The 14153-nt window shown below is 48.6% G+C and overlaps 6 protein-coding genes across 6 annotated transcripts; 3 read left to right on the top strand and 3 right to left on the bottom strand.

The window, feature by feature from the left end:
• Positions 1-747: 747 nt before the first annotated feature.
• Positions 748-3087, top strand: BU24DRAFT_497319 (MFS general substrate transporter; the record flags this gene model as incomplete). Its single annotated transcript, XM_033534260.1, has 9 exons — positions 748-1259; positions 1311-1348; positions 1400-1434; positions 1502-1720; positions 1774-1880; positions 1932-2038; positions 2106-2334; positions 2398-2757; positions 2850-3087. The coding sequence occupies exons 1-9, from the start codon at positions 1108-1110 to the stop codon at positions 3085-3087; spliced, it is 1485 nt and encodes a 494-aa protein (XP_033378105.1). The 5' UTR covers positions 748-1107.
• A 609-nt stretch (positions 3088-3696) lies between these two features.
• Positions 3697-5778, bottom strand: BU24DRAFT_380421 (uncharacterized protein). The gene is made up of 4 exons (XM_033524721.1): positions 5736-5778; positions 5564-5680; positions 5317-5503; positions 3697-5261 (listed from the first exon to the last, which is right to left on the bottom strand). Exons 1-4 carry the CDS (start codon positions 5757-5759, stop codon positions 4066-4068), a joined length of 1524 nt encoding a protein of 507 aa, XP_033378104.1. The 5' UTR covers positions 5760-5778; the 3' UTR covers positions 3697-4065.
• Positions 5779-5877: 99 nt separating this feature from the next.
• BU24DRAFT_428635 (ubiquitin-conjugating enzyme E2 6) lies at positions 5878-7349 on the top strand. Its single transcript, XM_033529525.1, has one exon. The coding sequence runs from the start codon at positions 6178-6180 to the stop codon at positions 7015-7017; it is 840 nt and encodes a 279-aa protein (XP_033378103.1). The 5' UTR covers positions 5878-6177; the 3' UTR covers positions 7018-7349.
• A 530-nt stretch (positions 7350-7879) lies between these two features.
• On the bottom strand, positions 7880-8074 carry BU24DRAFT_357865 (uncharacterized protein; the record flags this gene model as incomplete). Its single annotated transcript, XM_033523971.1, has 1 exon — positions 7880-8074. One exon carries the CDS (start codon positions 8072-8074, stop codon positions 7880-7882), a length of 195 nt encoding a protein of 64 aa, XP_033378102.1.
• Positions 8075-9553: 1479 nt separating this feature from the next.
• Positions 9554-10474, bottom strand: BU24DRAFT_428634 (uncharacterized protein). Its single transcript, XM_033529524.1, has one exon. It carries the CDS (start codon positions 10127-10129, stop codon positions 9845-9847), a length of 285 nt encoding a protein of 94 aa, XP_033378101.1. The 5' UTR covers positions 10130-10474; the 3' UTR covers positions 9554-9844.
• Positions 10475-11762: 1288 nt separating this feature from the next.
• On the top strand, positions 11763-13695 carry BU24DRAFT_473960 (general substrate transporter; the record flags this gene model as incomplete). The annotated part of the gene is made up of 6 exons (XM_033532823.1): positions 11763-11898; positions 11949-12093; positions 12141-12305; positions 12413-12823; positions 12880-13396; positions 13459-13695. 6 exons carry the CDS (start codon positions 11763-11765, stop codon positions 13693-13695), a joined length of 1611 nt encoding a protein of 536 aa, XP_033378100.1.
• Between the last annotated feature and the right edge of the window lie 458 nt (positions 13696-14153).

Here is a 14153-nt window from a genome sequence, read left to right as displayed (position 1 = left end):
TGGTTGGGTAGATGCCGAAGCCTTCCATTTGACAAGGAAAAGCATCGAAAGTTCCGAATCAAGTGTTTCTTTGATAGGAACAGATCTTACCTGTGCAGGCTGTTGAAAAGGTGGCTCACTATCCCTATCGTTGCCGTTCCCTTCCAGAGCTCCTGGGCAGACATGGATAAGAGATATACAATTTTTTTTACCTGAATATCAAAGGCCTGGAAGTGCTTGAAGACCGAGACAAAACATGTGATGGTGTTTTGTGGCAGAGTATTCGCCTGATCTTGCCGTTCCAATTCACGATACGGATTCGCCAGGCTGTCGCTTACAACAGAGCGAATAGCATATCCACATTGCAATCCCAAGCCTTCACACTGCTCTTCTGGTCCCCCAAATTTCCGAATCTTCCCAATTGTATCCGCTCGAACTTACTCCACGAGGTAACAAGACTCCGCTCGGGCCCCACAGTGTCCCCCAGACGATGTGCAAGTACTTGTAATACCAAACGCCACTAAATCCTTCTAATCATATCAAAAAGCTGTCACAAGAGGCGGCTGCCGTGTGCTTCGATGGCTGCGCCATGATTTCTCTTAGCCCTCCATCCATCCAACGACATGCTCTTCCACGATCAAGGCACCTCGGTCCAGCACATCGACTCGTGAAATCACCCCCCCTTACCTTGCAAAGTATGAGACGCCAACAACAGTGCGTAGCGATCTAGCTTTCCGTTTGTGAGGACGAGTGGTTGGCGAAATGCGGGGGAGGGCCATGATGCACGATGGACATTACACTCGAGCCAATCACCACCACTGCAAACACGGTCTGCCAAGTCTTTGACGGTCTTGGGCCCTAGGCATGTCTACGAAATAAGGCATAGGGGATGACAGGGGGGAGGCGATTGAGAGTATTCTTTTGTTGCTCTGCTGGTAAAGTATTTGTCGTTGCAGGTTGGTATAAAGCACCGAGATGGGATGGTTTCTCTGGAAAAGATCACCTTGCAGTTGCCTGGTTCGATTGTCTCGACTGCCCATACATAGCCTTGGGATTTGAACGTCAGCAATCATCTATCTTTTGAACCAATCTTGACGGTTAATTCTTTCATTGCCACCAAGGTTTACTATGGCTCACCATCAAGAGGATATCACCTTGGGCGAGAAGGCTGGCGCTATAGAGGTTGAAAAGGTCGCGGCCCTGGATGCCAGAAACAATAATGCATCTGAAGCTTCCGTCGACCTTGATGAAAGTCAGTTGAAGGTGTTGAAGAAAGCAACGTAAGCTATATTTTACTGTTAAGTTTCAATCACAATCTAATCGACTATTAGGCGAAAGACAGACTACCGACTTGTTCCAATCCTAGGCGGTACGTTCAACCCTTCACAGCTGACGTTCCATATACTCATCTAGTACATAGCATGCTACGCCATCAGTGCCATAGATCGAATCAACGTAAGCACCCTAAAACAATACATTCTCCCGAATCGTACAATACTATGGGACTGACTGTTTTGTACAGATCTCAGCTGCCCGAATCGCCGGCATGGACAAAGAGCTGCATTTCGAAAAAGGATCCCGCTACTCGATAGCGCTACTCGTCTTCTTCATCACCTACTTCATCTTCGAGATCCCTAGCAACGTTGTTTTGCGGAAAGTGGGAGCTGCGAATTGGCTTTCATTTCTCTGCTTTGCGTGGGGTGTCGTGATTCTTGGAGCGGGGTTTGCAAAGAAATGGACTGTACGTATACAATCTTCCAGTTGTTGGTTGTGATTGAGGCTGAAGTATGACAGGATATTGTTGTATGCCGCCTACTACTCGGTCTCTTTGAGGCTGGGTTTTTCCCCGGATCGGTGTACCTTATCTCTTGCTGGTACACCCGATATGAGGTCCAAAAGCGGTCCGTAGTCTTTCGCCCCTGTTCTGACATTTGAAGTCTGATTATGTTCAGCTTAGCTACTTTCTATGCTATCAACATCTTTGCCAATGGCTTTGGTAGCATTCTTGCATATGGAATCATGCAACTGAATGGAAAGGCCGGATATCTTGGCTGGCGCTGTAAGTCTGAGGCCTGGCAAGCTCGACTGTATGCTTCGTAAAGCATTTCACTAAATACTTCACCTAGGGATCTTCATCATTAACGGTCTTATGACCGTCTTCCTTGCTCTTCTAGGTCGTCTTTTGATCGTTGATTTCCCAGACAAAGTGCACAGATCTCGAAAGCCGTTCCTGAAGCCCGATGAAGTCAGAGCTATCCAGGACAAGCTGGAGAGAGACAGGAGTGACAGCGAGTTCGACGAGTTGACCATGAAGAAGTTCCTCGGCGCATGTGCGAGATGGGAACTCTGGTTCTTGTGAGCAGCTACCTCCACCCTTTAATCGCGTATGAACATGCAATGTAACTCTGACAAACACAGCGGGCTCCAATTCTTTGCCGTCACGACCATCGTCTACGCACTCGCCTTCTTTATCCCAATCATCCTTCAAGGCATGAGCTACGACGTCAAAATGGTCTTCCTCTTGTGCGCCCCTCCCGCCGTTGCCGCCGTTCCTTGGGTAATATTCTGTTCCTGGGCAGCTGATAAGACGCGCCTCCGGGGTCCTTGGATCATCCTCCAAGCCGTTATCGGCATCATCGGCCTCATGATCGTTGCGTACGCGAAGAATAACGGCGCCAGGTACTTTGGCATTTTCGTCGGGCTCGCGGGCGCGAATTCAAATATCCCCACCGCGTTAGCATGGCAGGCGAATAATATTCGTGGGCAGAGCCTTCGAATGTAAGACACTCTCTCCTTTTCTATGACCTTTCTTACTCTCACCACTGCCTCAAACACAACACGCACTAGGCATTGTAATAACTCGAACTCAGGGTTGCATCTGGCCTCCAAGTCGCTTTCGGTGCTATTGGAGGTATCTATGCCTCGACTGTCTTCATGGAGAAAGAGGCTCCGACATACATCTCCGGCCTCTGGGCCGTCACTGGCGCTCAGCTGTACATCATCGTCTCGAGCCTAGGGATCTTATGGTTCTACAAGAGGCAAAACAAGAGGGCAGATCAGGGCGAGATCATCATTGAAGGGCTGGAGGGGTTCAGATATACTTATTAGGATTTGGGTGAAACGGGAATGTGGACATCGGCTTGCATACACAATAGTGATTTTACGAGGTATGATGAGCGTTGTAACTGGTACTGCTGCTATCATTTAATTGCAAAAATGCTTGTGGATAAAAAGTGACATTCGACAATGCAAATAACGTTGGTATCCAGCGCTCCCCCAGTTCTACGGAACACTTCCCCATTTTTGTCTTGCCACCCTCCACACAATTCCAACCACATCCTCCTCACGACCTGCCTATTCCAACATAAACTAGATCTGACTAAGTTTGCGGAGCCTGAAATCCAAGACCGTACGCGTTTACACTTTTGTACCCCACGTCTTGGAAGCGCCAGGGGTCATGGCATATTTCGGTACGAACCGGTAACGGTGTGACCTTTTCATTTGTCAGACCAAAGTGAGATCCTGCAGACGAATTTGTCGGATAAGCAGGAGTGCAAACGTGAGGAGATTGAAGTAGCCGGTAAGGCCTAAGGGTAATGAGGAAGATGAGTATAGAGGGTACCTCTAGAAGGAGGCATTGATAGTACTCAAACGACCATTAAAGACAGAGCCATACTTGAAAGTCTAAGATTTTCCGTGGTTCTTTGAAAATTTTATCATGAATAGTGTAAACGAGCCCTGTCAGAATGAAGACAGAGGAAACTCGTTATGTGAAATGCATTCCACCTAAAGAACCAAAGACCAGAAAAGTGTTTTTAAGAAAGCAACAACATAAAAAGGTCCCGGGCAAAGTATTAGAAGGCCTGGTTCGCGTAGGAGTTTGCTTAACGATCATATGATAAGTTAGTATTCCCTGACACCAGCAGATTGAGTGAGGTGGTCGCCATTACTCGAAGTGTTATAGAGACGTAAAAACAATTGTACTTCCAAATGAACTATGCCACTTGGCAGTTGTCTAACTGGACTTGTTCGAGGGTTTTACTATACATGTATGACATTGACTGTTCGCAACGTCCTGGCTAAAGTCTACAAGAACTCAACCCCTACACCAAAGCTCAGGCCCTTCCTGCCAGCCTCTGCAGCCCGAATGACAAGAGGCAGAGAAAAATTGACCTCGAATCGTGCGATCGGATGAGCATAAACGAGACCGAAACCTGCGGCACAGCTGGGGAGGTCTTCCTTCAAAGCGTTGAATGTTCGCTTGAGGTTGTTGGTAACGTCAGCCTTGGACATTTGTCCCTCCTTGTCCTTGCCTCTGAGCGAAAGCAAACGACCGCCGTTGATGAAAGCCTGTAGTCGTAGAGGAGTCTCCTTGCCGACCTTAGGAATAGGGAACAGGAGGCTGGCTCCTCCAGCTGCGTAAACATCACCACCCACGGCGTCCGCGCCATCGTGAGGACCGAGACCGGCAAGTCTGAACCCGCGCACATCGGTGGGCCCTCCGAGAGTGAAACGGTCGTTGATTCGTGTTGGCTGAGGGTTCTTGGTACCAGGGAGTGCGAGAGGGTAGATGAGGCCTCCCCGAAGACCGGCGGTCAAAGTAATGCCTGTGTCGCCGAAGGGAAGTGCAACCTGAGATTCAGCCTCTGTCTTGAAGAAAGCAGCGTCGCCCTTCAGTGGTCCCCAACCGGCCAGTTCGGAAACGGTCTTCAGAACATATCCATTGTTAGGGAGAAGGGGATAGTCGCGTTTGTCGTTGATCCAAGTATGTGTAAGGCTCGATTTGAAAGAGTCGCCGGCGTCAGCTCGCACCGTTGGTGAAGCATTCTCTGCGAGTCCGGTAATCTGTCGCCAGATTCCCGAGTAACCGAACTCGTGTTTATGTCCCCCAAGTGTTCTGTACAGCAATTTGGTTGTACCGCCCTTCAATGCCTCCTCGTGACTCGCCCAGCTCTTCAAAGTTGAGCTTGCGAATCCATTGACCTGGAATTTAAAATCAGGATTGCTTGCAATTGGCGTATTGAAAGCAAGCGAGTAGGCGGAGCGTGTCCGTGTGCCCAAGGATGCGTTCGCATTCAGGGTTTCGGCGCCTCCAAAGAGATTGCGAAGTTCTGCATTGACATATGCATCGCCCTCGGAAGAGCCAACCTCTGTACCCGTCTTGATCGTGTAGTTGCCGCGCTCCGTGGCCGAGATGTAGACATCGATATCAGTAGGTGATGTGGATGGGTTTGCTGGGTCCGGTCTGTCGATCCAGATCGAAATTGGTTCCTTGAAGATGTCTGCTCTCAATTAGACGAATATATCCCCAAAATACATCCAGTTCATAAAGCTCACCAAAGCGCTTCAGCTTGCCATATACGTTTCCAATCTCATTAAGAGCTTCCTGCAAGGTGTACGCTTCCTCACGATTGGCACTCAGGAGAGGCTCAACAACACCCTCGAGAAAACTGCGTCTCGTACGATTGGCATGAAGGATGCGGACGGAGGAGATGGTTGTTGGAAGGGTGCTATTGTCCGTGACCTGCATCAGATGTTACTCAATTGCTTTGAGAAATGCATTCCGAATCCTGTAAACTCATACCAGCTCCTCTGTTCGATGCTGTGCTCTTTGCTGCGCTGCGTATAGCCGCGCATTGAGTTCGTCCTCTTGTCGTTTATATTCCGCAGGGTCTATCTTGTACCTCAGCTTTTCGAAGACCTAGAAGACTGGTGATTAATCCAAGCAACGATACCGGTTAGGAATTGACACATACATCGTCTTCTATTGGTGAAGCCATTGGGCTTGTTGATGTCGTTCGGAAGCTCTATGTACTCTTGGCGCGAAACCTTGAAGATCTGCCATCCAACGCGCTAACCCGCTTTCGGATCCGTTCCATGCACTTCCATTCAGTTGCTTGAAAGTCAAACACCTTTCAACAACTCTTCCTGATTTATCTCCTTCTCTTCTCGCCGACCGGCATTCGCCCTTTCTATTCTGCTCCTGTATAGATACGCTGATAAAAATACGACATTCACTCGTACGGCACTTGGCCCAGGCCCCGGAACTCTTCATTCATATCTCGTCCAACAGCGCAACTCTCATTATCCAAAAACCGACATACGTATATAGACATCCACTCGCCTCCTTCCCCGAGACGTCGCCTCACCACCTTCACCACCCTCTCAGGACTACCCTTCCTGGATCTATAACCAGCCATGGCGACTCCAGCAGCAACAAAGCGCCTCACAAAGGAATACGCTGCAATCTCCAAATCGCCACCGCCCTACATCATCGCGCACCCTTCCGAAAAGAACATCCTCGAATGGCACTACATCCTCACCGGCCCGCCGGACACACCGTACGAAGGCGGACAGTACTGGGGTACGCTCATGTTCCCCCCCGACTACCCCTTCGCTCCCCCCGCAATCCGCATGCACACCCCTTCCGGCCGCTTCCAACCGAGCACACGGCTATGCCTAAGCATCTCCGATTTCCACCCCAAGAGCTTCAACCCGGCATGGGAGGTCAGCACTATCCTAACCGGACTACTCAGTTTCATGACGAGCGAGGAGATGACAACGGGGAGTGTTAGGGCAAGCGAGCAGGAGAGAAAGTTGTTCGCTCAGCGGACTAGATGGTGGAATAGCACAGGCGGAGGCTCGAAGCAAACAATTCAGCAGCAAGGAAGCTCAAACAGCAAAGGGTTCGGCGCTATCAAAGCCGGCGATGGTGGCGCAAAGTTCAGACTAGAGTGGCCGGAGCTCGACGAAGAGAACCTCAAGTGGATGAAGGAGAAGAGGATAAATCCACAGACCGGGCTCACGATGCCAGTGACTCCACAGCCGCACTGTTCAGCCGAAGCCGCTGGACTGGTGCGTCGACCGAACGGGAGTGGTAATCGTGTTGGCGCTGTGGTCCAGGATGGACTGGTTGTTAGGGATGCTGGACAGAGTTGGGTGAGCAGGAACAAGTGGCGACTCGTCTTCGGCGCTCTCTTCTCGTACATTCTCGTCGCGAGAATGTTGGGCGATGGCGCATTGCAGAGCTCCGCCTAGGGTCTTCTCATTCGCCTCCACAATTCATCAATTTACTATAATCCCAACCTTGTCATGACGGTGTATTTGGAGTTTTATCCAGGGTTGCATTGACATAGAACGTATATCATTACGTTTTCAGGAATGCATGGTTTCACGGCGCGAAAGGACTTCGATCAAGCCTGGTTATTTGCAAAGTCTGGCGTTTTTCTGCTTCCCTATATCTCTTTAAGCCGCGCTACTTCGCGAAGTATATGTCGCTAGAAACAAACTAGATTTTAATACGTTGTTTGAGGGTCGAATTCATACTACATATTCACCTAGGTACATTGAACACAATCATTGGTTTCAAATCATCATTGAAAGTTTGCATACAGCCTTCCCAAAGTTCCTTCAACAATAGGTTTTCAAAATCCTATTAGTACCATGCCTATGGCTGGTGTGTGTCACTATACCACGTCGTAATCTTTGTTGAGTCTATCATCGCTCTCCTGCTCGTCCCTCCCTGTAGCCCATTTCAATATGTCGTGCCTGAGCGCGAACGAAGTTGCAATGACTGACAGTCGATAAGTTGATTTGTGTGTGAAACCGACCTAGCGTATGTGGCGAATTGCATGGAGTGTTAAACAATGATTTAGTGCTGTCGATTGGATGTCTGCCGGTACACCCGTGAACTTCGGCATATATGTTGTGTGAGTGGGTGTAGCTTATCAGAAGCATGCGTCTTAGAAATGTTGAACGCCTGATCCCATAGAAGAAATATGAAATGCGTAACGGGAACACCGGTCATAGTGTCTATCGATGTGTTTCGTGGTGTGAGCATCTTCTTGTAGGCCTAGTGGGATATTTTCTCTATCATTGGTACATTCTCTTTTCCTTCCAATTATTTACAACCAACTACAAACTTGCGCCACCATATTGTTTCAGCGTCCAAGAACCAAGGACTTGCGCTTTCGATGAGCTGCTCTGGGGTGATCATGCCCTCACCTTCAAGATAACCCAGAGCGAGAACGAAGACGTCGCATGTGGTTATTGCCGTCCGCACGAAGGCACTCCGCGTTATGCTGTTGTGTGGCATGGCTATACGCGCAGGTAGGGATGTTCCAAAAAGATGGTGTTGTGTATTTGTACGAAAGGTTCCGCCAGATGTTGTAACAGTGAGTGCGCAAGTTAGACGTTGTATGACTCTGGAACAGTGTGATTGAGTTTCGATAGAGAGTAATTCCGGCAAGTGATCGAGAGTTGATATATATCAAAGTCGTTTGCGAGTATGAATGTGGATAGAGCGATGTGAAGAAGAATGGGATACACGTCGAACCACGGTGGAAATGTACGACAATGTGAGTACAGTGATTTAGATAACGGACCTACTCGTCTACGTTCGCAGGGACCTTCAGCAGTTCGGTGTATCTCACCGCTTCAAAGCTGGATGTACACTGAAGCTTCTTGAATGACGACGCTTGAAATTTATAACGGCTGATCTTCCTTTTCGAAACCAAAGTTACTGTATTCTTGATTTTGCGTTTGGAGTTCCCTGTGAGAGGAGATATCGTAGCGATCTTGTTTGTTGTTTGGTGTTGATGTTCACTTCGTGTTCCTGTTGAGCTGGTGATATCGTACAAATGCGTGGCATTCCGTCGAGCGGGAGGTTACAGTAAGCTTATTGCAGTGACATAAGACGACGACAGACTAGGTAGATTTGCAATGCCAAAAGTACAGACGAATTCTTGACAGGATACTTAAAGTTCTTCGCGGCAACTTCATGTGCGCAGCATCGACTCAGCTGGGCCTGTCAGCAGGTCTCCTGCATCTCGCCTCCAGAAGACGACACAGTCGCCCAATGAGTAGCTGTGGTCAGGAAAAGGAAGGAAGCACAGAATACCAAAGGTGCACAGAAACCCGTCCTATTCGTATTGATCAAAGTACCTTTGACGAGTTTGAATGTTGAAAAGGAGCTATATGTGAACAATATGTGATGTTGGGTGTGATTGGAATATAGGTAGGTTGGGGTTCCTGGTTAGTGGCTCGCTTCGTCTCTGCGTACAGCAAATCATCGCGCATGGCGGGGATGTGTTGAAATCGTCAAGGCCAGCTCGAGAACATTGCGGGAATGGCGCAAAAGAAGAGAGGCGAGATGCAAAGAAAAGGGATGGAATTTGGATCGGTCGGAATTTTGATCGTTGCCCTGGGTTGAATAAGACAAAACCGTACCGGAACTGGTTACTGTTTGCAATTGCTACGGAGGCGGTTGTACTGGAGACAGTGCATGCACCGTGATCGTGCTCAATGAAAGACAAGACAGCCTATGAGTTTCCACTCCTTTTGTCTTGAACGGCTGTGGCAGCAACTCCCAAGTGTCGAGCATCTATAGAAGGATCTCTCAAAGTCTCACATCGTTACTATAGCATCGTCAATCCGCATGATAGGCGAGTACTTCCTGATTATGGTGCTAGTTTGATGAATTATTGCCCTGTAAATCAGGCATTAGTATAGAAAATATGAACAACAGTAAATGTCAAGTAGAGTTTTTGCACACTGAAGATTGAGCCTTCATAAGAGTAAAGCACGCTCTGCCAATGAACCTCGCACGAGTTGGTCGAGGGGCCAGACGTTTGAGTGTTGATAAATTGTAGCTGGGAATTGAGATGTTGTATGATGGCCAAACCAGATGCAATGGCAAGTTTGCGGTGGTGAGATTTGTGGCGATACCCTTTGCCCCAGTGAATTGCTACTAGCTGAAAGGGGTAACAGGCCCTGATCCTCGTGCGATCTATATAGTTGTACATGGTCATATGTCAGTTTGCCTGATTTGCAGTCGCTGCCCGCAAGAATAAGTACTTGACTACACTTAAGGGCAGGTTCTACCTAGTACTTGGAAAGCAAATGGTGAAATAGAACAGAGATGTAAATGTTTTTCGTTCACGAGGTGATTGAAGCTCCATGTCAAAAACATCACCGTAGGCACGGGTAGTGAACCGACCAGGAGGGAGAACAGAACGCTGGGACCGAACATTGCCCCATTACCAGGTCTTGAATCTTGAGTCTTACCTCTTAGATGAAATTCCTTACCAGTCATGCATGCTTTGCTGGGGAATGCTTGGGTTTCTCGTGAGCCACGTGCCCATCCAATCATATGAAATCAGGGAGGATGGGCTTTACTATACCCTATAGTGAATGTAACACCAACAGGATCGGTTGGGAGATGGGCCGAACATAGCCTTTGGTGGGATGCAGTTTTCAAGAAACATGGTGGTTGTTGTTAAGCGGGTGGACTTCCAGGTGCGGTATTCGATACGACCTGAGCTTGGATTGGGAGCAAGTATTTCGGGACTCGGGGGAATGAACGGAGGACGATCGCGATATGAGCTTTGGGGCAGTATCCAAATCCATGAATTCAGTAGTAATAGTTAACTAACTAGAGTGTCGGGAGTGGCCACATGGGGGAGCGGGAGGCGTGAGGAGTGAGGAGTGAGGAGGGGTGAGGGGCCCACTGAGGATTTAGAAGGCTTGCGGGACGCCTTGACGCCTTCTGGGGTAATGGTCGGTCTTAGCGTCACACTAAACTGCTTCGGTGCCCACCCGACTTCCCACGCGTGGGACTATCCCCAGCGTTTCCAACTCAATTCGAACCTCCTCCCTCATTCCTCATATAGGACAAAACAACTTGAGACTTGTCTCGAAACAACCACCCGGAAGAAGGTACAAACGCATCGATATGGATTTCGACACAAAAAATGAAGTGCTCATCTGAACTTTGTCGATCCACTGCGTCAAGGCTGAGAAAACCCGTTGGCAGCTGCCAATGCCCAGGCGCGTAGCGCAGGCTTGGGTAACATTTCGGGAGCCTGTTTGATTCTTGTCTTGCAAGGCGTGACATGGAGCTTCGCCAACTTTCTCTCACCTCAGACACCAGAATGTTAAGAATGTAGACCAATTATCTTATTTGGCCACCTCCGGCCCTTCTCACATACAACCCCTGGCCGTTCGCGGTAGGCTACATGTGACCATCAAGCCTCCCAAGTTTTTTAAACTGGTCAGGACAGCTGAGAGGGCTATCTTGCCAATTTTTGGACTTGATACTGTATTGGCTCAAACTCAGTGAATCTTTGTCTATGATCCTTACTATAGGGGATTACTGCTGCTACTTTCCACACCACGGTAAGAAGAGTAGGCGCTGACAGCAACGCTTGTGACGAACGCCTTTCTGGAAGGCCTAGTAATATGAAAGCACATTTAACTAGCGTATTGTTGCACAGATAAACAAGTGGCTGGCTTTGGTGTCAGGTTACGAAATGTGAAAGTGAAGAGCGCGTGCAACGTATGATAGTGATGTCGGGCCACTCGGATCCTTGTCCAGACATCCTTCCGGCAACCTCATACCGTCCTGGCGCCAATAGCTAGTTGCGGGGATTACAATTAGCCCAAATGTTCTTACGGGGATATGTACACTCCGCACATCACCAAATTGGCAAAGGATCATCTTGCGATCAGGTTTGGTGGATTGAACGAGTTTCCAGCTTGGCGGGTACGAGGCCTTGCCGCTACAACACATCTCGTTGCTCCCGCTCGGACCCCACCCATGTTCACTTGGAGACATAAAAGAACCCTAAACCCTGACACTTTGGTGTTTCTCTTGCTCCAACTTATCTTACAATATTCTGCCTATAAACTACCTTGACCTGGTTGTGTCAAGGCAAGATGAAGGTATGTTCGGATATTTCACCAGCCTGGCAATGCCACTACTAGTATTCCAATGACCCCGACTAATGAGTGGGAAGACTGTCTACAATGTTTACACCATCTGTTCCTTCGCGGCCTTAGGTGGTGCACTTTTCGGCTTTGACATTTCCTCTATGAGTGGGGTACTAGGAACGAATGGATACAAGAACTATTTTGGCAACCGTAAAGATGACTATTGAGCAAACAGCCTGCCGTAAACTAACAAACAACAGCAACTGGGTATCGACAGGGTGGCATCACTGCTTCCATGCCTGCTGGATCACTCGTTGGTGCTCTTTCGTCCTCATTCATTGCGGATAGGCTTTCTCGCCGAACTGCGATTCAAATCGCTGCTGCTATATGGTGCATTGGAGCAATGTATGTTTGTAACATTGTGTACCTTGTCGTAGCTAAACCACATATAGATTTCAAACTGCTGCGAACGGCATCCCTCTTCTATGCATCGGTCGTGTCGTTGCTGGCTACTCGATTGGCATCGCCTCTGCTGTTGTTCCAATCTATCAATCCGAGATTGCCCCAAAGGAAATTCGAGGTCGAGTTGTCTCCCTTCAACAATGGGCCATTACCTGGTAGGCTACATCATCACTGCATCATGTGACTGGTATTAGATCAGTCAACGCACCACAAGCGTGCTTGCCGCCTCTCTCAGGCTACGTGCTAAATCATTTACACACAGGGGTATTTTGATTCAATACTTTATCCAATACGGCTCTTCCTTTGTGGATGGTGGACCCAAAGACCCCAATCAGGGAACTGCCTCATTCCGCATTCCATGGGCTATGCAGTTGATTCCTGGTGTTATCCTTTTCTGCGGCATGTTCTTCTTCCCTTACTCTCCTCGATGGCTCGCAAGCAAGGATCGTTGGGAAGAGGCTGCAACAGTTCTTGCAGGTCTTCACGGAGGCGGTGATGTGAACCACCCAAAGGTCCTTGCCGAGTACAGAGAAATAGAAGACGCTCTGCGATTCGAGCGTGAGGAAGCTGTGACTAGCTTCAAGGCTTTGGCCGAGCCTCGAATTCTCAAACGTGTTCTATTGGGCATGAGTCTCCAGATGTGGTCTCAACTGTGCGGTATGAATATCATGATGTATGTTGTAACCAACAAACCGTAGTCGAAGAGGCATATTGTTAACACTCAAACAGGTACTATATTGTTTATATCATGAAAGGAGCGGGCATAGGTGATGAGCTTCTCACTGCATCCATTCAGTACATCATCAATGTTGCGCTTACCTTACCAGCCATCATCTGGATTGACCGCATTGGCCGTCGCCCTGCCATGCTTTTCGGTTTCTTTGGCATGATGGTGTTCCTTTTTATCTCCGGTGCTCTTCAAGCTACAGCGGGCCGCCCCAATCCGAACCCTGACGACAAGGATATCTCTTGGGTCATACTCGGCAACCCGGCCGCATCCCGAGGAGTTGTAGCTTGCTCGTATCTATTCGTTGCAACGTTTGCAACGTCTATAGGTCCAACTAGTTGGGTTTACCCATCTGAGCTTAATAATACAAAGGTTCGTGCCAAAGCTGTGTCTCTTGCTACAGCCACCAACTGGACGTGGAACACGGCCCTCGCGTTCGCAGTGCCCCCGCTGCTTTGGAGCATCAACTGGAAGATGTACATGATCTTTGCAGCATTTAACGGCGCTGCTCTTGTCCATGTAAGTAATTTGAACTGTTCCTTGACATGTCTACGCTTGAAGCTGCTAATACTTAATCCCAGATGTTCCTCCTAGCCCCTGAGACCAAGGGCAAGACTCTTGAAGAGATGGACGAGGTCTTTGATAGCGGACGACCAGCCTGGAAAAGCGTACCAAAGGGCTCACGTCTTGATAATCTTGCTGTTGATATCGAGAAGGGCGAGGTCAAGGTCAAGACTGCCGCCTCTGGTCGCGATGGCGGTGCCACTGCTGCCACGGCCACCGAGTCCACCACGCACACTGAGACCCCGAAGGCCTAGAATCCTATGGCACACACACATAAACGAGTCCCCATTTCAGAGTATGATTCCTTCGCTGCTGTATGTTTGACTTGATCTTAATAATGTATCGACATGGCCCGTGCGTCTATGGTGAATAGCTGAAATGTGACGAACCTGGCGCCAAGATCGGCTTTTGCGTAAGGTTTCGTTAGAACGTTGAGGTGGTTACAATACCTGATAAGCGAGGAAGATTGGATAGCTATCGGGTGTGAGGCTTCTGGAAATACTCATTCATATTCCCACAACCAATATTCTGTAGTTACACGTTAATAGCTGATCACTAGATTGTTGTATCAGAATGTAATTGTTGGAACAAATGTATTTTTTTGGAAAGTACATATGACTGGCTACAAGCACTTCCTTGAAGATTGGACGTGCGCCACGATTTTCCGAATTTTACATTTGCATTAGTCTCAGTGGGAGCAGAGGAATTGCCC

The sequence above is a fragment of the Aaosphaeria arxii genome (assembly GCF_010015735.1).
Source record: "Aaosphaeria arxii CBS 175.79 unplaced genomic scaffold BU24scaffold_13, whole genome shotgun sequence".
Lineage (NCBI taxonomy): Eukaryota > Fungi > Ascomycota > Dothideomycetes > Pleosporales > Aaosphaeria > Aaosphaeria arxii.
The sequence above is the reverse complement of the archived record's forward strand: the minus strand, read 5'-3'. Positions and strand labels throughout refer to the sequence as shown.

Excerpts from the sequence above, each read along its gene's own strand:
- BU24DRAFT_380421 (XM_033524721.1), bottom strand. The coding sequence starts at position 5,759 with ATGGCTTCACCAATAGAAGACGAT. Across the intron at positions 5,504-5,563 it reads AGCATCGAACAGAGGAGCTG|GTCACGGACAATAGCACCCT; the intron begins GTATGAGTTTAC and ends CATCTGATGCAG. Across the intron at positions 5,262-5,316 it reads TGGCAAGCTGAAGCGCTTTG|ACATCTTCAAGGAACCAATT; the intron begins GTGAGCTTTATG and ends AATTGAGAGCAG.
- BU24DRAFT_428635 (XM_033529525.1), top strand. The coding sequence starts at position 6,178 with ATGGCGACTCCAGCAGCAACAAAGCGCCTCACAAAGGAATACGCTGCA.
- BU24DRAFT_428634 (XM_033529524.1), bottom strand. The coding sequence starts at position 10,129 with ATGATTGGATGGGCACGTGGCTCACGAGAAACCCAAGCATTCCCCAGC.